The 24,556-nt window shown below is 44.1% G+C and overlaps 1 protein-coding gene across 3 annotated transcripts in view; it reads left to right on the top strand.

The window, feature by feature from the left end:
• The window catches only part of NAA35 (N-alpha-acetyltransferase 35, NatC auxiliary subunit), a 356,679-nt gene that overhangs the window by 315,433 nt on the left and 16,690 nt on the right, over window positions 1–24,556 (top strand). For all 3 annotated transcript variants that reach the window (XM_033927824.1, XM_033927815.1, XM_033927834.1), the window contains exons 20-22: window positions 4,336–4,476; window positions 9,924–10,046; window positions 24,068–24,148. In XM_033927824.1, coding sequence (XP_033783715.1) covers window positions 4,336–4,476; window positions 9,924–10,046; window positions 24,068–24,148 — 345 coding nt within the window. The remainder of the gene's footprint in view (window positions 1–4,335; window positions 4,477–9,923; window positions 10,047–24,067; window positions 24,149–24,556) is intronic.

Below are 24,556 nucleotides of genomic sequence, written 5' to 3'. Positions count from 1 at the left end.
CCTAAATTCTTACCTACAGTGGTTTCAGAATTTTATCTCAATCTCCATTGTTCTTCGTGTTTTTTCTAAAGCCTCATTCTCATCCTGGAGAAACAGCTATTCATACTCTGGACTGTAAACGTGTTTTGGCTTTCTACTTGCAAGGCACTCAACTTCACAGAACTGCTCCTTTGATCCAAATAAGTTGGGGCATCCTGTTTCCAAGCGAACCATCTCCAACTGGATGGCTGCTTGTATCTCTTTCTGCTATTCTCAGGCTGGTCTTCCTCTGCAGGGTCGAATCACGGGTCATAAAGTTAGAGCTATGGCGGCGTCTGTAGCTTTCCTCAGATCAACTCCTATTGAGGAAATCTGCAAGGCTGCCACTTGGTCCTCAGTTCATACATTCACCTCTCATTATTGTCTGGATACTCTCTCCAGACGGGATGGCCATTTTGGCCAGGCAGTTTTACAACATTTATTCTTCTAATTTGCCAACACTCCCACCATCCCATTCTGGTTAGCTTGGAGGTCATCCACATGTTGAGAATATGCTGCCTGCTTATCCTGGGATAAAGCACAGTTACTTACCGTAACAGTTTTTATCCCAGATCAGCAGGCAGATATTCTTACAACCCAACCACCTCCCCTGGTTGGCTTCTTAGCTAGCTATCTGAACTGAGCAGACGGACTATCAGAGGAGACGCACGACCTATGTTCAGTGGGAAGGCACTTGCGTATGCGCAGTGCAGCACTCGCAAACTTTTTGAAAGTTCTTCAAGCAAGTCTGCTTGCGAGGCTGTCAGCTATGGGGCTCCATAGATGATGTCACCCACATGTTGAGAATATCTGCCTGCTGTCCCTGGATAACAACCGTTACGGTAAGTAACTGTGCTTTACCTCCTATCCTTTCCAGATGATAATGGCAGAACAGAAGCCTTCCCTCCATCATCCATTGTATTCCAACTGTAAGTTTTGGTGTTCAGGCTATGAGTGTGTCCACCTTGGGCACAAGAGTCTTGACCATTATAAAGGCTTCCTCCTACCTAGTAAGTGGAACATTGGTATGCTCCGTTATATCTAGACTGGCTTGACATGAATGATAAGGAAAGTAGAACTTCAACTTGCCTATTAATTTTCTTTCCTTAAATCCTGCCTATCAGTCTAGAATCCTCCAAGGGAAGCCTTAACAGTTGGGTAGGAATGCACACATTTTAATCTTTATTCTGAAGGTTTATGGACTACTGTTAACCTTTGGTTTTGAGTCTTTTCATTTATGGTTTATTGACCAAAAGAAGGCATTTTTAGTTTTGATGGTATTTTGAAAATTCAAGCAAAATTAAAAATATTTTAAATGATCTTTAATATGTTTAATTTATTTTTTTTTTTTTTTTTACATCCTGGTTTTGTAGTTTTGACATAGGTATTCTGCAGAACAGAATGCAGCACCGACCTCTTTTTAATGGGAGTGATCTGAGGTTTTTTTCAGTTCTTTTTGCTTGCAAGGGGGCATGTTTGTCTAGATTGGTCTGGCATGACTCGAGGAAAGTTCATAAATACATAGGACCTCTGATATAACAGTAAATGTCTTGGCATACTGTTTCTGAAAGCTGAACATTTTTTGAGGTTCCTTTTGCTCTTTAGGGAACATTATATTCCTATGGTCTTCTTGTCACTTCCGCTTTTGTCCTTCACTACGCAGGAGTTTTCAGGTTGCTAGCTGTTTACCGCTGATTCCAGTTGTTATCTATCTGCTTATTTTATATATGATACTATTTAGGACCCCTGAGGAAGGAGTGTTTCTTCAAAACATGGACCGTGTCGGGTCCAGGTTCATCGATCCTTTTGGATACAAACTGTATTATGACTATATTGATTTTTATTTCTTATGATTGTCTATTAAAGACTTGACATCTTGTACATCACCACTGCAGTTCTTGCTTTTGTTTTTCTTCTTAGAATTTAGCACACACTAAGGGGCTCATAATAATGAAAAAAAGGTCTAAAAAGTGGCCTAAATGGGTACTTGGACGATCAAAAAGCCTGATCGTCCAAGTACCTATAATCAAAGCTGGTTTTAGACATATCTAAAACAAGCTTAGTACTTTCCCCTGCCTCTAAACGCATAGAGTGAAAAGAGGTGTTTTTAGAAGAGGGGAAAAGGCGGGCAGTGGGTGGGCCGACCTACACCTAGGCGTACAGCAGGTATAACCAAAAGTTTAGGCAGGTTGTCTAGTCGGCACTAATACATTTTGACTTAGACCAAGTCAAAACAGGTATAAGTGCCAAAAAAGGGGCCACTAAGCTGATTGCTGCAGCTCAGCGGCCTCAGCAACCTGCCTATCGCTGCAGGAGAGATGGCTCATCTCTCCTGCCGCGATGATGATCGCCCACCCCCCTCTGAACCGCGGCACTTCGGGGTGAACATTGCGGCAGGGCATCTCCCTTGTCGGCGATCTTCACCCCGCAGTTCGGAGGTGGGTGGGCGATCACCATCGCGGCAGGAGAGATAAGCCATCTCTCCTGCAATGATCAGCCATCCCCCTTTACTACGATTGGACAGGAGGGAGCCCAAGCCCTCTTGCCCCGTGGCACCCTGAACCCCTGACTTGATCGGGGCAAGAGAGAGCTCAAGCCCTCCTGCCCAGGCGAACCCCCTACCCCCCCCCACCCTCGATGCACCCCCTCCCACAAACCCCGCCTACAAGAGGGGCCTAAGGCTACTGGGCTGATTCCAGTTGGCCCAGGTGCCTCAGGCCCCACCTGTGAGCGGGGTTTGAGCTGCCTGGGCCAATCAGGCCCTAAGGCCAGCCATTCCTGGGATGGCTGGCCTGCCAGACAAACGGACTTGGCACCCGTCCATCTGGCCAACGATTTTAAGGTGCGGGAAGGAGGATTGAGGGGGTCTCGCTGGTCGGCGAGGGGTGGTGTTCATGGGAGGGGGGTGCGTTGAGGGCCTGGGATCCCTCCTGCCCGTATCTTAGTGGGGGTAGGGGGTTCACCTGGGCAGGAGGGCTTGGGCTCCCTCTTGCCCCGATCGAGTCGGGGGTTCGGGGTGCTGCGGGGCAGGAGGGCTTGGGCGCTCTCCTGCCTAGATCGTTGTAGGGGGGGGGGGGTGGATTCTGTAACCGGTGTTGTTTTTGACAGACACCGGTTACAGAATCCAGCTTTTAGGCAAAGGACTGGCTCCTCCTTCGCCTAAAAGCCCTTGTTTTGGGCATTTGGGACTTAGGCTTTTTTTAGGTTGATTATATGGTGTAAGTTTATACGTAGTGGTGGTCTGGGCGTTAAACAGCTGAACCTCCTTTTGGACGTTTTTTTTATAATGAACATTTTCCCTGCTTCTACTTTCAACGTTTAAGGCCTTTTTGATTATGCCCCTCTAAGCTTTTGTAAAAGAGCCCTTAAATGCATAATCCTTTTTAAAAAATTTAAAGAGTAATAAGCCTTTCTTGAGTTTACCCTATTACCATCACCACTTTCTTGACATCCCTTCCTTCTTTTGAGGGGAAAGAATAAGTTATTCCATATCCTTGAGATTATGAATGGAAGTTAAAATATGAAATATTCTATAGGCTATTTATAGGTGCATCCTGGTGTCATATATGAGGTCTGTTCAAAAGTTCCAGGACAGTTTTAATTACACACCAATGGGAAGTTCTTTTGAGATGCACTAGGCAGTATTGAGTAGCTTGAAACCTCACAAGTAACCTCCTTTTTTCTGTTTGTTATCTGTTTTCGTCTCCAAGCTACAGCAGCTTTCATGAAAGTGTGTTTTTGTGATCGACTATTTTTCATCATAGGTGACCTCAATGAGCAGCACTATAGCATGAAGTTCTGTTTTAAATTGGATAAGACTGCTACAGAAACATGAAATGTTGAAAATGATTTATGGGGAACATATGAGTCGTGGAAGATGTTCTGAATGCATCAAAATTTGTGCAAAAATGTGATGCCAGTTCTTCCCCAGCCACCTTACTCTCCTGACTTGGCCCCTGATGACTTTATTCTTGTTTCTTAAACTTAAATCCATACTGAAAGGAATGTGATTTGACACTGTTGAAGACATAAAGCAAAATTCAACACTGCAACTTTTGGCAATTCTCGAAGATGTGTTTAAGGACTGTTTCCAGAATTGGAAATGACGTTGGGTAAAGTGTATACGTAGGGAAGGGGACGCAATAGAATAAGTTGTAAGATTGTTTAATAAATTTTTATAAAATCAGTCCTGGAACATTTTGAACAAACCTCATATGTGTGATAGAATACCAATAATGATGATTATTATTATTTTTTATTTTTTTTACAGTGCACAAGTGATTTTTTTTTTTTTTCTTTTTCATTTTGTCTCTTTAGACCATGATAGCTTTTGACATGGATGGCAAAGTAAGAAAACCTAAGTTTGAGCTGGATAGTGAACAAGTTCGATATGAGCACCGGTTTGCTCCATTTAACAGTGTTATCACACCACCCCCAGTGCACTATTTGCAGTTCAAGGTGAGCTTTAGAGCCTTCCTTTAAAGAGATGACATATCTTATTTATGTTAAAAGGAAATGATTTTTATATGTAAAATGTATAGCAGGGTAATCTGTAAAGACAAATTAATACATTGCATGTGTGTCCTATAAATGAACAAATTGTGGAATTCCAATATGGGTGTATGCAAGCTACTTCATAATCAACAGATGTTATTCATATGTACCTTCAGACAAATATGATGTGATTTCCAACATAAATAGAAACACATTTTTAGTTTTGAAAGCAATTTAGTTTCACATATATAATTTTGTGTAATTTGTATTCAAGAATAACAGGCATACATTTCTTTACCTATAACCTTGTTAGCTCAGTCATGTGAAAAAATTAGGACACCCCATGAAATATCCAGCTCTTTCTTAAGAAATGTTCACATATCGATGTAAAACCTTTTTTTATTTATCTCTGGAAAAGAAAGTGATGTAATTACAGTTGAACAACAAAAATTTTCTTTGATTTACTCATGAAACAAAAGATATCCACAAAAATGTATATTCTAACTGAGGAATAAATTAGGACACCTTACACCCTAATAGCTAGTGTTGTCTTTGAAATAACTACAGAGATTCTTCTTGTAGCTATCTATCAGTCTCTGACATTGGTGTGAGAAAAGTTTGGCCCACTGCTCAATTTCAGAATTCTTTAAGCTGTGAGATGTTTGAGGGGTTTCTTGCATGTACAGCCCGTTTCAAATCACTCCACAGCATCTCAATGGAATTAAGATCAGGGCTTTGACTTGGCCATTCCAGGACTTTCCATTTCTTAGTTTTCAGCCAGTTTGGGAGAGGCATGAACTTTCACATCAACAGTAGCAAGAGCCTGCTATAGGTTCCGTGATGACATTTTAGGGTTTTTGGAGATTTCTTTTGCATCTTGTGGTCTACTCTGAGGATCAACTTGCTTGGAAGGCCAGACCTGGGCATGTTGGAAGTTGTTTGAAAAGTTCTCCACTTGTACACTATTTTATGGACCGTGGAATGAATGGCTAATGTAAAATTCTTTTGAGATCTTTTAAAATCCCTTACCAGACTTAAAAGCTGCTACAATCTTCTTTCTGAGGGCCTCAGACAGCTCTTTTGATCTCACCATAGTGTTCATTCTCACTGCAGCCGTCATGAGCACACCAAACTAAATGTCTGAGGTTTAAGTAGGGCAGACATCCTTCAAAATGCTGAATAATGATGTTCTAATCAAGTGCACCTGATGTGATACACCTGTATGTGATTTGAGCCATTTTAAGTGGGAGGATATGTGGGGGAGGGGTCCTAATTTATTCCTCAGTTAGAATACACATTTTTGTGGATATCTTTTGTTTCATGAGTAAATCAAGGAAAATTTTGTTGTTTACCTGCAATTACATCACTTTCTTTTCCAGAGATAAATAAAAAATAGATTTGACATTTATATGTGAAGATTTCTTAAGAAAAGGCTGAATATTTCATGGGTGTCCTAATTTTTTCATATGACTATACATTCTATGACCATATACTCTGACATAGAGCAGTGTTCCTCAACACACAGTATGCATACCCTTAGGGATACACATCACTGCACAGGTCTTCCGCTCCCCCCTTCCTCCTTAATGACCATCGCCGCCAAGAACCCCATGCTGTCCTTATTGCCTGCCCCCCGAAACCGCTGCCAGGGATCCCATGCCCTCCTTCCTGCCTGCCCCCCTCCACTGAAGCCAATCCAGGATTCCTTCCGATGTCAGAGCTGATTTTGGAGGAAAGTCAGGTCAGCGGGGGATCCCAGATACCTCCTTCCAGGTGGCTGTTCCTTTCTGCCTTCAGTGTTACTTGTTGCAGGGACGCATCAGCGGCTCTTTCATGCTGCACATGGCTGACCAGGAAACCTTCCCGCTGACGTCAGAAGGAAGGCTTGTGGGTCAGCCATGTGCAGCGTGTGAACCGCTGCCCGCATGTCCCTGTAACAAGTGCCACTGAAGACAGGAGGAGCAGCCCAGACTGATGGCCCTGAAGGAAACGAGTGTGGCCCTAGAGCGAGCAAATAAGGGAGAGAGGGACATGATCTGGGAGAAAGGGGGGGAAGGAGCGCATTGGAACAGGGGAGGGGCACGATTTGGGGACTAAGGGCTGGAATGCAGGGAGAGGGGCACATACTTGGTTTAAGGAAGGGAGGGGACTTGAACATGGGACACAAGGGAGAGAGGAAGGGGGCACTAACTTGGGACATAGGAGGGAGGGAATAGAAAGGGAGAATTGTTGGGCATGTGAATGAGGGAAATAGATGGTATACAAGGGTAAAGGAAGAAAGAGGAAAATTGGGCATAGAGAGAGGAGTGAGGTAGAGATGCATGGAGAATAGAAGGATGAGAGGGAGAAATGTTGGCTGTGATGGAGAGGGACAGATTGAAAGGGATGCAAGGGGGAGGAATGTTGGACATAGTGATGGAGGGAGAGATGGCATGGTGCTGGCGAGGGGTGAGAAATGGGCATGGGACTGGTGGGCAGTGCTGAAACATGCACATGATCTGGGGGATGAAAGAGGGTGAAATGTTTGATGTGGGAGAGATGCACTGTCTCCCTCCCCCCCCCCCCACACACACACTCCCTTTGCAGCAAGGGAGGAAATGAGAGAAAGAAAGATGGACAGTGAGAGAGGGAGACATGTTGCCAATAGGGGTAAAGTAGAGAGGAAGTAAAGTTGGCCTCATGGAGGACAGAGAGAGATGTTGGTTTGGGAAGGGAATGAGGTCTGGAGGAGAGGAAGCATGCAGGAGGCAGAAAGAAATATTTGATACACAGTCAGAATAATGAAGTTCAACCAGAGACTCATGAAATCACCAGACAAAGGTAGGAAAAATGATTTTATTTTCAATTTAGTGATTGAAAGGGCCTAAGTCTCTGATTGGAGGGGCCTTAAACAACCTGGGCCAATTAGAGCCTCAGGCCCCTCCCCGGTCCATCCCAAGGGTATGTTGCATGGTGGCGGAAAAGCGTAGGCATCTCTCCCACTGCTGAGGAGGGTTGGGAGTGTCAATTGGCAGCAGGAGAGATTGGGGTATATGTCAGTTGGTGGCAGCGGGAGAAATTTATGTAATTTTTTTTTTTATTGGCCACAGTTAAAACACATGCCACAAGATGCACTTTTAACAGTACTGTCACTGTACCTGCACACCTGGACCAGTCGCTGATTTTTGTCACCAAAAGCCGACGCTGCTCTTGTAGAATGGCTCGGCGATGTGTACGAATCCACCAGAGTCTTCTTTTCAATATTCAACAGCTCGCTAAAGACCACTATAAACTGTCTACAAACAGTTTTGTGACTGCATTAAAGTTTTTAGAATTCTGCCCAGTTATATAATGTTAGAACTGGAAATGCAGAGAGCTCAATAAACCACCTTTGATAAATAAGTAAATATTTACTAAAAGCAATGGAAATAAACTGCTAAAATGGCTATTTTGAAAATATTTGTGAAATAACAGGATTTAAAATTGCTAAACTCTGTGTAATGATGATTTCTGTGTATACTTATCTCAGAGGCACCATAAAATTTAGTGGCAGGCCACAAGTTGTTTTAAAAGTTAAAAAAATAAATAAATAGATAGGCTTGCTCAATGGCTTGCAAATGGAACTGGATTCAATTCTTGGCTCCAGTCTTCCACTCCCCTGGTTGTCCTAAGGGCTAAGGATAGTGTTGAAATAAGGTTGAAGAAGTAAGTCCTCATGCATTGGTGACACCCAGTGGTCAAATTAAAGGCTCATGATTGCAAGCTCTGGAATGAATGCTGGTGCATGATCCTTGACTGAGTAATGTCCCTGCAGTAACTGGTTTAAGTTGAGAGGATATATAAAATAGGGAAAAATTTCACAAGTTATACCAAGTGAAAGCTCAAGACACTGGATCTAACCCTGACTAAGTTAGAAAGATTTGAAAACATATTTATTTGCACAAACATATCATTGCTGAGGGAAACTATCGAGTCAAAAAAAATAGTTATGGGCTCAGCTAGGTGATTCATGCCAGAAGACCTGGGTAGAGTGCTGGGTTTCTGCTGGGGAGGCTGCACAAGCACCACTTAACAGTGCCCTGTGGCAGAGAAACTCAGCCACTGCCCACCAGTTAACATCTAGTGACCAGACTTAAGAGCTATTTTTATGTCAGGATACCTATGTGAAAAGTCAGAAAAATATCTTTCATAAAAACAATATACTGTATATACTCAAATATAAACCAGCCCAAAAATGGGAGTCTCAGTTTATATTTGGGCCAACGCCCCCTTCCAGAATATTTTAGGCTGCTGCTATCAGGCTCTGCCCCCCTCCTCATACCTCTGCCGACCCCTGGTGGAGGTGCAGCAGGCAGGAGCAAGCTTTCCGAACTCCTGCCCCGCTGCTAACCAGCTGCACGGCACGAGCAGCAGCATGATTGGGCACTGCTTCTCAGCTCCATTACTGGCTCCCGTGGGCCAGGAGTTTGGAAAGCTTGTTCTTGCCCACTGCACCTCCACCAGGGATTGGCAGAGGTATGAAGATAAGGGGGGGTGGGACAGAGGGCAGAGCCTGGGAGGGAGAGTGCAGAGTCTGACAGGGAAAGGAAGGAAGGAAGGGGGCTGGGTGCAGAGCTTGGTAGGGAGGGGGAAGGGTGCAGAGGCCTAACAGGGCAGGGCACTTGAATATTAAGCCACCCGACTTATATTCAAGTTAACCATTTTTCCTCCTTTTGGGGGAGGGAAAGGGGGGTCTTGACTTATATTCAGATCAACTTATTTTTGAGTATATGCCATTGTAATAGGACTACCACTGCATTGCCCAAATTAAACAGTCATACATCACAACTCTGTTACTTATCTGCCAAAACTAGGCACCTGAGAATGCTTACATGTGATGTTTGAAGTACACACCAACTTGTTGTTTAACTGCACAAGATTATAAGAGCCCTTTTCTACATGTAAAAAATGCATTACATGCAGAAAGTATGAATAAAATTAATGACATATGGTCCACAATAGCCTGGTTCTATAGTTTACGCTGCCTGACCAATGACTTGCTCTATACTGGTTTGGGAGGGTGATATAAAATTAGATGAAGTTCTCTTAGTAGTTACTAAAGGCTTGTGGTGCCTTAGCTCAATAAAGGCCACTCTTAAGTAAAAATTCTAGGGACTATTTTACAAAATTGTGGTAGTGATGTCCATTCAATTCCTATGGGCTTCAGTGCATTTACCATAGCAGCATTGCTGCTACTACAGCTTTGTAAAAGACCCCCCTAAAGAAATAGGAGCCACCATCAGGGTCAGTATAAATTTGTTGCTTTGTGTAAAACATGTTTTAGCTTTTGCAAATTGTATAGCACATGCATTCATAAATTGTGCCCCAAATTTTCAACTTTGTGTGAAATTTGTAATTGTTGCTTTGAATTGATAAGATGTTTTGCTTTCTAGGAAATGTCTGACCTGAACAAGTACAATCCTCCTCCTCAATCCTGTGACCTCTACATGGCAGCTAGCAAACACTTTCAGCAGGCAAAAATGATTTTAGAGAATATTCCTAATCCAGATCAGGAGGTGAGAACAAATCAGTTCTTTTCTTTTCCCTTTATTTATACACGTCCAGGGTGTGGAGGAGGAGGGAGGGATATGTTATGTTTCTTGTCTGAAATTCAATTCATGGTACAAGGGGGGGAATATTTGATGTATATTAGTTTTTGATGGAATATTAAGTGTTCTTCAAGTGTAAAGTGATATATCTTAAGTTGCACTTAATTGATAGGTGTAAAAATGAATAAAGAATATTTTTTTTAAAAAAAGAATAAGATATACTTTTACCAATTAAAAGATTGCAGAATAAGAAAACTCAATTATAAAGTAGTTAAAGTGAAATAATGCATTATACTTGAGTAAAACTCCAATTTGCTTTCTTCTTAAATTTAATTTCCTTCTAAATCAGGGACTCTACTTATAAAAGTTTACAGCTCTTTCCACCACTTAATACTCTTGCTCAGTAAACAAGATTCAAAAATCCTTCTGGAAATCTTAATGGTGCTCTGGTATTCAAAGTTAAAAATCATATATTTAGGGGAAGTGACGTCATCGTGGCTAATGGCAGCCTAGAATAATAGCTCCACAGACCCCGGTGCTATTTTTTGCTACCTCTGTGTGAATTCGAGTGCTTGCCCTTTCCTCTTTCTTCTGCTTGTTGGTGGCATCAGCGTGCTGAGTTTGGATGGCGACGCGGAAAAAACAAACGGATATAAAAGCTTTATCGTCGCCACTTTCGAACGGGCCGGCTAAAGCTGTTTCCAAGATGGCGCCCAATTCGGCAGCGGCTGCTATGGGCCCTCCTCCTGACGCCGCGATGCCGACTTTTCAGCAGGAGATGCGCGGCTGGTTCCAAGAATTAAAGACGGAACTCTCAGCGGTTCGGGCTGATATTCACAGCGTCGTTGCAGACCTGAAGCGTGAGGTGGGGGAGATTGGGACCCGTGTGGGGGAAGCAGAAGTTGAGGTGGAGGCTAATAGTGCTGAGTTGACTCAGCTGCGGGGCAGGATCGTTACGCTGGAGGAACGAGCTGATGTAACTACTCTAAAGCTGGAAGATTTGGAAAACCGTTCCAGACGTAGCAATCTTCGCTTTCGGGGTGTGCCTGACACTGTTTCCGATTCTCGCTGCATGGAAGTGATTGATCTTATTTGCATTCAAGCACTCGAGACTGCTGGCTTACCTATAGAGGTGGGGAAACCTTTGCTTGATCGGGCTCATCGTATTCCTGGACCTCGTGATGCCAATCGCCCCCGTGATGTTGTGGCTTGTTTTCATCGTTATGTGGATAAAGAACATGTGCTGCGGGCGGTGCGGCGTTCTGGAGGAGCTGTTAAATGGGAGGACACTGACATAGATGTATATCCTGATGTGGCTCCAGCGACTTTGGCCCGCCGTCGCACATATCGAGATTGTACCCGAATATTGCAAGAGCGCAGTGTTTGGTATCGTTGGCTCTACCCTATAGGCTTGGCCTTTACTCATGCAGGCAAGACCTATTTTGCAATAACAGTGACAGATGTTCAGTCTCGCTTGGTGGAGGCGGTGATGATGTCGACTTCGGAGATGGCTCCACTTCCACAGAGGTCTCCTGCTGCCAAATCTGGGCGAGGGCTGGGCTGGCAGAGAGTGGCTAGGTCGGCTGCTGCTCGTCATCCTTTGGAAGCAGCTTCAACCTCATCGCATTGAACTTCTGCTTATGAGGGACTTGGACTTGACTGCTGGTGATGTGTCTGTTTCTTTTGGCAGTGTGATTTTTTCCGCAGGGGTTGTTTTATGGGTTTTATAATGGGGGTCCTTATTGGAGCTGTTTTTCTACACTTCCTGTACCGTGGTTTCCAGGTGCTTTGGTAGCTGGACCATATGGGGTGTTAATGGGGAGCTGGGGGGGGGGGTGTTGGGGTGGTGGGTTGGATTATGGCCGGGTGCCTTTGCGAGTGGATGTTTGGGGGTGTGTTTGTGTATTGTTTTCCTTAGAGGTGCGATTGAGTGAGATGGATGAGTTGGGTGTTTTGGACTATGGTATGGGATTGGCGTTTCAGTGCTTTTCTACTTATGGTATGAATGGATAAGCTTACTTTGTTATCTTATAATGTACATGGTTTGAATACACCACAAAAACGACGGCTGTTGTTTAAGGAATTGAATCGCCTGAATATTGCTGTTGGATTTATTCAGGAGACTCATTTTCAGTTCCAGTATGTGAAATTACTTACCCATAAAAGTTATCCTCATGTTTTTCTTTCCTCTAATAAGATCCGGAAAAAAACACAGGGGGTGGGTATTTTAATTCACAAACATATCCAGGTAATATTGAGAGAGGTTGTGCGGGATGTTGAGGGACGCTACATACTGGTCAAAGCTGAGTTGGATGGCCACTTATATAGCTTATTGAATATCTATGCACCTAATGTTGGTCAGGGGGCTTTCTTTACTTTGTTAGAACATGTGCTGTTGGATCATGCTGAAGGTACTCTCCTCATGGGAGGAGACTTTAATCTTACCTGCTATCCTCAGGAGGATAATTCTAATTCTTCCATCCGCTATGCAAGAGGTGATAGACGGGCTCTTTTGCGCTTTCTTCGGTGGCAGGATTTGATAGATGTGTGGCGCTATTTACACCCAGGGGATCGGGATTATACTTTCTATTCGTCAAAACATGATTCGTATACTAGGATTGATATGTGGATGCTGCCTCATGTTGTTCTTTCGAAAGTCTCAGACTCCTGTATTGAACCACGTGTGTGGTCTGATCATGCTCCCCTAACCTTGGAGTTGCAGGTTGGCTTGGATAGGGGTGGTCGTCGTCTGTGGCGTTTGAATGATTTTTTGTTGAAAGATCCCATTACTTTATCATTGTTAGAGACTGATGATAAAGAGTTTTTTGTTTTTAATGATAAGCCTGGTATTAAGGTAGATGTGCTATGGGAAAGTTTTAAGGCCACTCTTCGTGGTTGTTGTATTTCGAGAGGGTCGTATCGCAATCAATGTCGGGTTGCTCGTAGGTTGGAGTTAATAACCCGTCTACGGCGGCTGGAGACTGCTCATAAAAGAGCCCCGTCGGCGGCTGGTGGTGTGGCCCTGGCGGCGTGCCGACGGGATTTGCAGGAGCTTGATTTGGAGAGTATGGCTTGGGCTCTACAGAGGCGGAAACAATGGTTTTTTGAATGGGGTGGTAGGGCGGGCCGCTTGCTTGCTAAACAGCTTAGGCAATCGCAGGCACAGCATTCTATCACGCGAGTTTGTGATGTGTCGGGACAACTCTGCTCAGATGATGCGGCTATTCATCAGGCGTTTTTGTCCTTCTATCAGCTTTTGTATACTCCGGAGTCTGACGTAACAGAGGGGGAGATTGATACTTTTCTTTCTGGTGTAAATTTGCCTCGTTTGGTGGAGGTTGATGCGGCTTGGCTTTCTTCCGCTATTCAACCCGCAGAGGTGGTGGCAGCTATTCGTCATTTAGCCACCTCAAAGGCTCCGGGTGTAGATGGTTTCTCGCCTTTATTTTATAAGAAAATGGAGCTCTATATAGTTGCCCCTCTTACGCGATTGTTTAATTCTTTTTTGGAAGGAGAGAGTTTGCCATACTCGTTCCGGCAGGCGGCGGTCTCTCTTCTTCTTAAACCTGGTAGAGATCCCCTCCTTTGTGGGTCTTACCGTCCTATTTCGTTGTTAGGAGTTGATTATAAGCTATTTACCCGTATTTTGGCAGTCCATTTGCAACGTTTTTTGCCTTCTCTAGTTCATGGTGATCAATGTGGCTTTATTTCGGGGAGGCAACCTGGTGACAACATTAGAAAAGTGTTAGATCTTATTGGAGTGGCCCATCAGTATTCTGTTCCAGCTGTTTTGTTGTCAGTAGACGCTGAAAAAGCCTTCGATCGGGTTTATTGGCCATTTATGCTAGCGGTGTTGAAACGGATGGGTATTTCGGGGGCTTTTTTACATTGGGTAACTTTATTGTATACTGAACCGGAGGCTTGTTTAAGGATTAATGGCAGATATACTACCGCTTTTTCGATTCTTCGCGGTACCAGACAAGGCTGCCCCTTGTCACCACTGATTTTTGCGTTGGTTTTGGAGCCATTAGCAGCAGTTATTCGCGCGCATGTGGATATTCAGGGGATTGTGGGGGGTGGTGAAGAACATAAGATCTTATTATATGCTGATGACATTTTGTTTACATTGACTCGCCCGCTTCAGTCTTTGACTGTGGTGTTACGTGTTTTGGATCTCTTCGGTAAGGTGTCCGGCTTTAAAGTTAACATTGATAAATCTGAATTGCTTAATGTCTCGCTTCCGGACTCCGTGGTAGCTGGCTTACGTGCCACTTTTTCGTTCCGATGGGCAGCTAAGTCTATTAGGTACCTAGGTGTTCGTATATCTCGAAAGCTCTCTGACCTTTTTGAATTGAATTATCCTCCGCTGTTACGGACTGTCTTTACGGATCTCGATCGCTGGGAAGGTTTACGGCTTTCATGGATGGGTAGGATTAGTGCTTTGCGTATGAATGTGTTGCTTCGTTTTTTATGTTTGTTTTCCTGCCTGCCTCTCTCAATTCCTAAACAGTTCTTAATTAGGCTTCATCGACGGGCCTTTGCATATATTTGGACACATAAACCGCCTAGGGTAAGGAGGGAACGTATGTACTGGGACAGGTTACATGGGGGAATGGGCGTTCCTGATTTTTTCACTTATTATTTAGCGGCTCAATTGCAGGTGTTATTCCATTGGGCTTATCCCTCACAACGCTGGGTATCTTTAGACTAGGCACTGCAGCCGACTTATCCATTGGCAGCCCTGCCTTGGTTACCTTTTGAGATCCTTCGAGATTTGCAGAACGGGGCTTCCTATGGGATGGTGTGTACTCTGCAGACTTGGTGCCAGGTCCGTCGGACTTGGTTTCCGCGTCAGCGTTACTTTTATGCCACTCCCATTAGGTTTGCCCCTGGTTTTTTGCCTGCCAGAGATACTGGGATTTTCAGGCGTTGGGAATTGGGAGGTCTCCGGGTGCTGGGTCAATTAGTATTAGGTGGAGACTTAATCCCCTTTACTGCTTTACAATCTTTATATGACCTACCGGAGACAGATTTTTTCGCTTATGTTCAGCTTCGGGATTTTCTGAAAAAGAGGGTGATTCCTGAATGGGAAGGGGCGGATTCTGCCTTTCTTCAAGTCTTTCGGTTGGGATCTGGGGTGGGCCTAATTTCTCGTTTGTATAGGGCTCTTTTGTACACCAGGCCTTTCGTCGTATTTGGCATCGATATGGCTCCTGGAGGGGCCTTTTATGAATCATGTATATGTTTTGTTTCTTACCTGATTTCTTAATCCTCTTTTGTTTTTGTATTATGCTATGTCACTCGGTTGGGGGAGGGGGGGTGTTTATTGTGGGAGATTTGTTGTTGGCATTCAGCCTGTGTATTATTTTTCATTTTGTTGAATAAAATACAGTTTAAAACAACAACAAAAAAAATCATATATTTACTGGGACCTTAAATAATGCTATCCACAAATTCTAAGAAACATATCAACTGCCTTAAAAATGAAACATCTGTTGAGAGAGAATAAAACACTGCCAAGCCCAGTCTCACTCTCATGGAAAGCAATTTGTCTGAATAATATGTACATTTCAATATTTCAATTTTGGAGGGTTATTTATTTATTTATTTTTTTGATTTCTATGTGTAGCTAGTTATATTCTTATAAGAGTATTTTCCTTGTCTTAGCAGCTTGTGACCATCTACCAGCAGGTGGAGACAGAGAGCAAAACTGAATTCATAGGATGGTGAGGCTTCTGGTCAGTCTCTCTATCTCCAATAGGAGGTGGACAGTCTTCCATCAGCTTCTTGTCTCTTGAAAATTTATATTTCCTGTTCTGGGCCTGGTTCAGCTGAGCCTGGGAGTGTTTTAGGTTGCTGGTGCCTTATTGGGGTACACTTGTTAGTGCTAGGTCCTGCCCCCTCCTGCTATCTAGAGAATGACACGGTGACTTGTTACCTACGGCTAGTCCGCAGGAACGGAAGAAAAAAAAATCTGGTTGCCGCAGGTACAGGAACAAGGTCATTCACTGCCATGTTGAGCAGTGAATGGCCTTGTCCCTGCAGTAAAGTATCTGCCGTTAGTTACTTCCCTTATCCCAGGACAAGTAGGCAACATATTCTCACTGATGGGTGATGTCACCAATGGAGCCCCGGTATGGACCACTTCAAAAATGCATCACCACTTTTAAGTGTTTAGAAAGTTTGTGATAGCCTGCACTGCGCATGCGCGAGTGCCTTCCTGCCCGACGTAGGCGTGCAGTCCCTTCAGTTTCTTAGTTGCCACAGAGCTAAGAAGACGCGTTTTCAACAGCCATTGAAACTTTTCTCTCTTGCTGCCTTCCGGCTCTCGCGGATTTTTGAGTTTGTCATTTCTTTATTTTTCTTATTTTCTATTAGATTAGATTTTTAAAAAAGTACAAATTTTTGGTTTTTCCCTCTCATAGGTTTGGCCCGGGGAGCCTATTCAACCACCTTGGCCTCCAATTTTGATCTTGCCGGGGCCAATTTTCCATCAATGTCCCGCCCGCAGACGGGTTTTTAAAAGTATGGTTGCTGTGCTCAGCCCATCTCAGTAACTGACCCGCATCACTGGTATCTCCAGTGCTTGGGGCCTGAGCACCGGCCGGAGACTTGTTCCCGCTGTTCTTCTCTCCAAGAAAGAACATTGAAGAACTGCCTGATCCAACAAAAACTTCTCTTCGGTGTCGCAATGGAAGGAGACTCGACACCGCATCATTTGACACCGGCAGAAAGAACTCCATTGTCACAACCTTCTGTGGGTAAACTGGCTAAGAAGCCTTCCCCTACCCCATCTGGGCCTCAGGTCAAAGTAACAGTGAGCCAAGTCCTGACGACCTCGTAAAAGCCCAGAAAGTGCTCCGCTCCAATATTGGTGAGTGCCTCATCATCGGCCATCTCATCGCCGGAGCGTAGAGCCGCACCAAAGGTACCGGCTAAAACACCATTGGTGCTGGTGCTCTCCCTTAAGCAGAAAATTGATAACTTGCTTAGGGAGGAACTGCTGGGTGAGCATTTCCAGATGCTGGTGCCAACCCAACTTATGCCCATGTCGACACCGACTCTCGGTGCCAGTCTGGACTTAGCCCTTGACACCGACTGCACCTTCTTCTCATGCTCCAGTGGTGCAGAGACATTCGACACAGGAGTCGATTCCTCCAGTTCCCGGGCGCCAGTCATCCTTGACATAAACATCTCCAGAAGCAACTCCGGTGTGATCCCAGAAGGCATTGCAAAAACTGAAGCATATTGAGCATTCGACATCATCCACATTCTATTCAGGATTCAGACTTGTGGGAAGATTCTGAACAGGATCCTCTTTTTTCTGAGGATGAAGGTTCTTCTGATCATGGTTCACCTCAACGTTCCTCTTAGGAGCCCCCTGTTTTTTCTGAAAAGCCAATTTTTTCCAGATTTGTTCGTCAAATGTCTGTCCATTCCACTTGAAGCTGACTCTAAACAGTTCCTGGAGGCTTTAGATTATGATCAACCGCCAAAGGAACTACTCAAGCTTCCCCTTCATGACATTTACGGGAAACTTTTCTATAAAAATCTGGAAACGGCACTTACCGTCCCTTTGACTCCTCGCAAAGTAGACTTTCTGTACCAAGTGGTTCCTATTCCTGGTTTTGACAAACCTCAACTTCCTCATGAGTCCCTACTAGTGGAGACACCTTGAAGAAGCCTACAGGAGCTAGTGTTTACGCATCTATGCCCCCTGGCAGAGAGAGCAAAGCAATGGATCCATTTCACAAACGCCTTTATCAGAATGCCATGTTGGCCAACCGCTCTGGCAACTATAATTTCCATTTTACCACCTGATTACAGATTTCACTTTTCCAGAAATACATCCGAGAACACAAGCTTCCTGCTTTTCAACATCATATTTTTGATCCGTTTCAGCTGAGGAAATATATGGTATGTTCTACTTACGACATATTTGAACATACCTCCCGTGCTGTAGCTATGTCCATAGCCATGAGACGTCTGGCCTGGCTTCGTGTTTCAGAACTTGACGTGAACCATCAAGATAGGCTTGCAAATGCTTTATGTCTTGGAGATGAGCTTTTTCAACCCTCTATGGACACAGTTACACAGAAGTTGTCCACTTATGAGACCAGATGGGACATTCTGGTCAAGCCTAAAAAGAAGCCGCCTCCTTCTCATCCCTTCAGACCGGCTTCTTCTTACCAACGTAAGTTTGCTGCTAAGCCTGCAGCTCCTGCACAATCTCAACCTAGAAGGCAGAAGCAGCAACCTTGTCAACAACAGGTTGCTCCCCAAAAACCTACACAGCCTTTTTGACATGTTTCTTCAGACCATAGCCACAGTCTGCATTTTACAACCTCTGCCTCAGCCCATCGGAGGCCATCTCCAACTTTTCATTACTTGGGAGCTCATCAATCAGACCTTTGGGTCTTAAACATCATTTGTCATGGTTACACTCTCCATTTTCACACTCTGCCTCCAGATCATCCTCAGAGAGTCTGCTTTGGACCCTGCACAATCCTCTTCTTCTCCAGGAGGTTCAATCCCTTCTGCTCAATGCCATCGAGGAAGTTCCTCTCAGCAAAACCAGGGATTCTACTCCCATTACTTCTTAGTTCCAAAGGAGACGGGAGGACTGCGACCCATTCTGGATCTCAGAGCTCTCAACAAATTTCTAGTCAAGAAGAAATTTTGGATGCTCTCCCTCGCCCTGCTTTATCCACTTCTCAATTAGAACAACTGGCTATGCTCCCTGGATCTCAAGGAAGCCTACACACATATTCAAATTCATCCAGCTTCCAGGAAATATCTCTGTTTTCAGATACATCAACATCATTACCGGTACAGGGTCCTTCCCTTCGGCCTGGCATCTTCTCCCAGAGTCTTCACGAAGTGTCTGATTGTAGTGGCCACATCAGATCACACGGCCTCCAAGTCTTTCCTTACCTGGATGACAGGTTGATCAAGGCTGTTTCATCTCAGGAAGTGGTCCAAACAAACATCTCTTTTCTTCAGGTTCTAGGATTCGAAGCCAACTTCCCCAAATCACACCTCATTCCGACTCAACGTCTTCAGTTCATTGGAGCTATCCTAGACACCACTCTCATGAGAGCATTTTTTCTCCAGATCGCCTACAGGTTCTCGTCCACCTCTGTCAGCAAATGCTCTCTATTTACTCCATCTCTGTGAGATGCATGATGGTTCTTCTGGGCCACATGGCTTCCACTGTCCATTTGACACCTCTGGCAAGGCTACATCTTCACACTCCTCAGTGGACCCTTGCGTCTCAGTGGTCTCAAGCAGCAGATCGTCTCTCACAGCATATATCTGTAACATCATGTCTTCTGCAGTCGCTTCAATGGTGGATGACTTCCAATCCAGAGCTCTCTTTTTTCACTTACCCCCTCATCACAAGGTACTCACCAGAGATGCATCTCCTTATGCTTGGTGGGCACATATGGACGACCTTCAAACCCAAGGTCACTGGACCGCCAAGGAACGGAAATTTCACATCAATTTCCTGGAGCTCAGAACGATGTATTATGCCCTCAAGCTTTCCATCATCTTTGCCCTCAAGTCCTACTTCGCAAAGACAATCAAGTAGCAATGTACTACATAAACAAGCAAGGAGGCACGGGCTCTCTCCTGTTATGTCAGGAGGCCCAGAAAATCTGGACTTGGGCGACGGCTCGCATCCTTTTCTTAAAGGCTGTCTACATTCAAGGGGAGAATTCCCTAGCAGACAACCTCAGCAGAATTCTTCAACCTCATGATTGGACTCTCAACTCTGCAGCTCTCCAGTCCATCTTTGCTCAATGGGGCACTCCACAAGTGGACTTGTTTGTGGCTCCTCACAATCACAAGTTCCCCAGTTTTGCTTCAGACTTTATTCTCCTCTCCGTCTGGAAGCCTATGCCTTTCTCCTGGATTGGATGGGTCTGTTTCTATATGCATTCCCTCCAATTCCTCTCATGTTGAGGATTCTGTTCAAACGAGAGGCAGCCACCATGATTCTCATTGCTCCTCGGTGGCCCAGGCAACATTGGTTCTCCCTTCTTCAGCTCAGCTCCAGGGAAGCCCATACCTCTTTCAGTTTTTTCCACTCTGCTTACTCAGCATCAGGAATCACTTCTACATCCCAACCTGCAATCTTTGCACCTGACAGCTTGGTTTCTCTTGGGCTGAATCCATCTAATTTACATCTCTCCCAGCCTGTTCAGCATATCATTGATGCCACCAGGAAACCAGCCACCCAACAATGTTATCAACAAAAGTGGACTAGGTTTTCTTCCTTGTGTCTTCCTCATCATCATGATCCAACTTCCTTATCTGTAGATTTGGTGTTAGATTATCTACTTCATCTGTCTGACTCTGGACTCAAATCTATATCTGTCAGAGTCCATCTCAGCACTATTACAGCTTTACACGTACCAGTTGAGGGAAAGCCTCTCACCTTCTCATCCGTTGGTCTCCAGATTCATGAAAGGACTTTTCAATGTTAAATCACCTCTCAAACCTCCTCCTGTAGTCTGGGACTCAAATGTGGTTCTTTCTAGATTGATGAAGTCACCATTTGAACCAATGGCCACCACTCATCTCAAGTTTCTCACCTGGAAAGTTGTCTTCCTTATTGCTCTCACCTCTGCCAGGAGGGTCAGTGAGTTACAAGTTTTGGTGGCAGATCCAGCATTCACAGTTTTTCACCATGATAAAGTGGTTCTACGCACGCATCCAAAGTTGTCACGGAGTTTCATTTCAAATCAGTCAATTGTTCTGCCAGTGTTTTTTCCTAAGCCTCATTCTCATCCTGGAGAAACCGCTTTGCATACTCTGGACTGTAAACGTGCTTCTGGCATTACATCGACCGGACAAAGCCACATCGTACTTATCCCCAACTCTTCGTCTCATTTGATCCTAACAAGTTGGGGCATCCTCTTTCCAAGAGAACAATTTCCAACTGGCTGGCTGCCTGTTTATCATTCTGTTATGCTCAGACTGGACTGGCACTGGACTTACACTGAGAGATTGGAGAAACTGGGTCTCTTTTCCCTGTAGAAGAGGAGACTTAGAGGGGATATGATAGAGACTTACAAGATCATGAAGGGCATAGAGAGAGTAGAGAGGGACAGATTCTTCAAACTTTCGAATAATAAAAGAACAAGAGGGCATTCAGAAAAGTTGAAAGGGGACAGATTCAAAACGAATGCTAGGAAGTTCTTCTTTACCCAACGTGTGGTGGACACCTGGAATGCGCTTCCAGAGAGTGTAATAGGGCAGAGTACAGTACTGGGGTTCAAGAAAGGATTGGACAATTTCCTGTTGGAAAAGGGGATAGAGGGGTATAGATAGAGGATTACTGCACAGGTCCTGGACCTGTTGGGCCGCCACGTGAGCAGACTGCTGGGCACGATGGACCTCAGGTCTGACCCAGCAGAAGCATTGCTTATGTTCTTAACACTCATCTCAGGAAGCACATGAACACAAATGCAAACAGTCAGGTAGATATAGAAAAAGAGCAAACAGGCACAGTGTCAAAGTGAAATGGCCACAGGATGAGAAACCAGTCAAATACAAAATGATAAAATCCAAAAATATTCTTAACAGCTTAAGGTCCTGAAGTCTTCCTGTGGCCTCTTTTACTCTTGTCAGAAGCACGCTGCCACAGGAACACTTTCAACAGATGCCAGTGTTGGTACCGCAGAAGAGAAACTAGTAGGTACAGGCGTAGGCAATGGGACCAACGCAATTTCAGCATCATGAAGAATTTTCTAGGCCTTCTCCAAAGAACAAACACAATGCGGTTTTCTAGCCACACTGAAGCAAAGACTGGAAGAAAAGGCTTACCAATTATTTCTTTATTCAAGCAATCCAAGATTGACTTCATCCAGGGCAGGATTAATTCGTCGATGGCCCCTAGGCACACAAGTACACTGGGCCCCCCTGCCCCGCCCCACCCCACCAGGCGGAAACAGGAAGCTACGTCAGAGGGAAGCTTTGGGCAAGCAGCACCACTTGCAAAATTATAGTTCCTGTTGCCTTTCTTACCTGCTTTGCTTGCTTGTCTTACTTTCCGTCGATGGGGGGGACTGCGTTGCTGATCGGGAGGGGGCCCCGCATTGCCGATAGATACTGGAGGGGCCCATCGCTGTTTGGAAAAAACAATGTTAATGCCCTCCTTCTTCGGGCCTCCCTGACCATTTTGGGCCCTAGGCACGTGCCTACTGGCCCTATTAGTTAATCCTGCCCTGACTTCATCTTGTATCTCTTAGTTAAAGTATAGGAAGAGGCATCCAGAAATTTCATTTCAGTTCGTCGTCATGCCTTCTGCAAATTCCAGAGAATAGTTAAGCTCTGGAACACATTGCCAGAGGTTGTGGTAAAAGTGGATAGCATAGCTGATTTTAAAAAAGGTTTGGATAAGTTCCTGGAGGAAAAATCAATAGTCTGTTATTGAGAAAGACATGGGGGAAGCCACTGCTTGCCCTGGATCGGTAGCATGGAATATTGTGTTTTGGTCAGGTACTAGTGACCTGGATTGGCCACCGTGAGAACTGGCTACTGGGCTTAATGGATCATTGGTCTGATCCAGTAAGGCTATTCTTTTGTTCTTAAGGGCTCAGTGTACTCTGCCTATTTTCATAGGGCTCTGCAGTTCAGTATCTAAAAGCAACTGTCCACACAGCTCCTGCATAATCACTGAGACATTCTTGGTCCCATCAAGATCTGGATTACCCCAAAACTGGAGATTCTTTCTTCGGCCCTGGTTTTCTAGGTCATGAAGCTTGGGTTGAAGAGCATGAAGTGCAGCTGTTTGAGCACGTGTCTAATTAGAGCCTCCATGTACTCATCCATTTTACTTTCAACTGCTAATTTTATGTACGTAATCAATATTACAGACATTTGTGCATGTGTGTGTATGTGAGCGTATGCACCTTCACTGTAATGTGTTGCGAACAGATGTTTACAGCTTACATTAAAATAGAAAGATTGATAAAGAATGTAGAGTTTTTAACAAGTCGTGGACTTCTAAGTATTTATTTACTAAAGTCAAAGGTAAAGCCATGTGCTTAGTTTGTGGAGAACAGATTGCTATGTTTAAGGATTACAAACTGAATTTCCATTACAAGACTAAACACGCAGAGAAGTATATGAACTTGACTGATGCAAAGTGAGTACTGATATCTGAAGCTTTGCTTGTTAAGCTGCAAAAGCAACAAGGAGTTTTACCAGTGATATAATATTGGGTTTGTTTTTTTTTTACTATGCCTGTTTTACATTTTCATGGCCTAATCATAATATCTACCAGTAGTAGCTAATCAAAACATACAATTTACTGCTTATAAAGAGATAAAATTATCATGGAGCAGAATTGAGTTCAGCCTATTGGTCTGACCCTCCGAAACAGTCCCAGTTTCTCATGTGGCCCTTTGGGAAAATGAATTGCCTGTCCCTGTAATAGATTGACTCCAGCCTTACCCCTCCTTCAAAGTACTTGTATATTGTTTTTTTCTTTAGTGCCTGTTTTTACTTTTTGATGTCCTTACAGAGACACTTTTTAACAAAATTTCATTATTTTACCTCTATCTAATGTGCTTTCTTTCAAAAAGATGTTATGAATTACCCATGACTGCTGCTTAGGTACAATTTGTGCTTCTCCCCTCTCTGGAGATAGGCCATCATTTTTCTGTTCATTCAGAAATGTAATTGGTTGGTGCATAAAAGCTATTGTTTTAAGAACTTTGTTCAAGTTATAAATACTGGCAGCATGTAGGTCACAATCTATTTGTCTTTTAAGAAACAGAGTGCTAGATGCATTCCCTTTTCTAAAAGGGAAATATCTTGCCATTTTTCTTGCACCACTAGTGGATATTTTTGTAAAGGAAAAAGCTGCTGTGTGTTAAAGAACACAAATATTGTTTTTCATGAAATATGTATGCATGGTTTAAAGATTGAATCAGTCTTGTATAATAATCAGACATTTAATATTTATTTCTATTTAGGTTGTTCAGATTCTGAAAGTTGCAAAACCCAATATTGTAGTTATGAAGTTGCTGGCGGGAGGCCACAAAAAAGATTCAAAGGTAAGCCTTTTGCAGGAAAATTAAATTTGTCATCCTTTATCCACTGACGTACCTATGGGTGGGTCAGGGCCCAACAAGTTTGGACTTGGCCCTCCCAGATTTGTGGCACTCTTGCTGTGGCTGGCAGGAATCCTTAAACCATACCAGCTAGAGACTTCCTCTTCCTTGAGCTGCCAGCATTCTTCTACAAACATCTGCTGGCAGCACTTGCTTTGAGCTGATACCAAAAACAGCCCCTTTACACATGCTAAGTTTTTTGCAAATGCACAAGCACAAAACATGTGTGGCCTCCTGGCAGCAGCATCAACTCGAGACAAGAGCTGCCAGCTGCTGTTTGAAAGAGTGCTGGCTACACGAGGAGGAGGAGGAGGAGGAAATCTTTAGATGGCAGGGTTTGGAGATCCCCCA

The sequence above is a fragment of the Geotrypetes seraphini genome, chromosome 1, assembly GCF_902459505.1.
Source record: "Geotrypetes seraphini chromosome 1, aGeoSer1.1, whole genome shotgun sequence".
Taxonomy (NCBI): Eukaryota; Metazoa; Chordata; class Amphibia; order Gymnophiona; family Dermophiidae; genus Geotrypetes; species Geotrypetes seraphini.
Note: the sequence above shows the minus strand (reverse complement) of the source record. Positions and strands in the feature narration are given on the sequence as shown.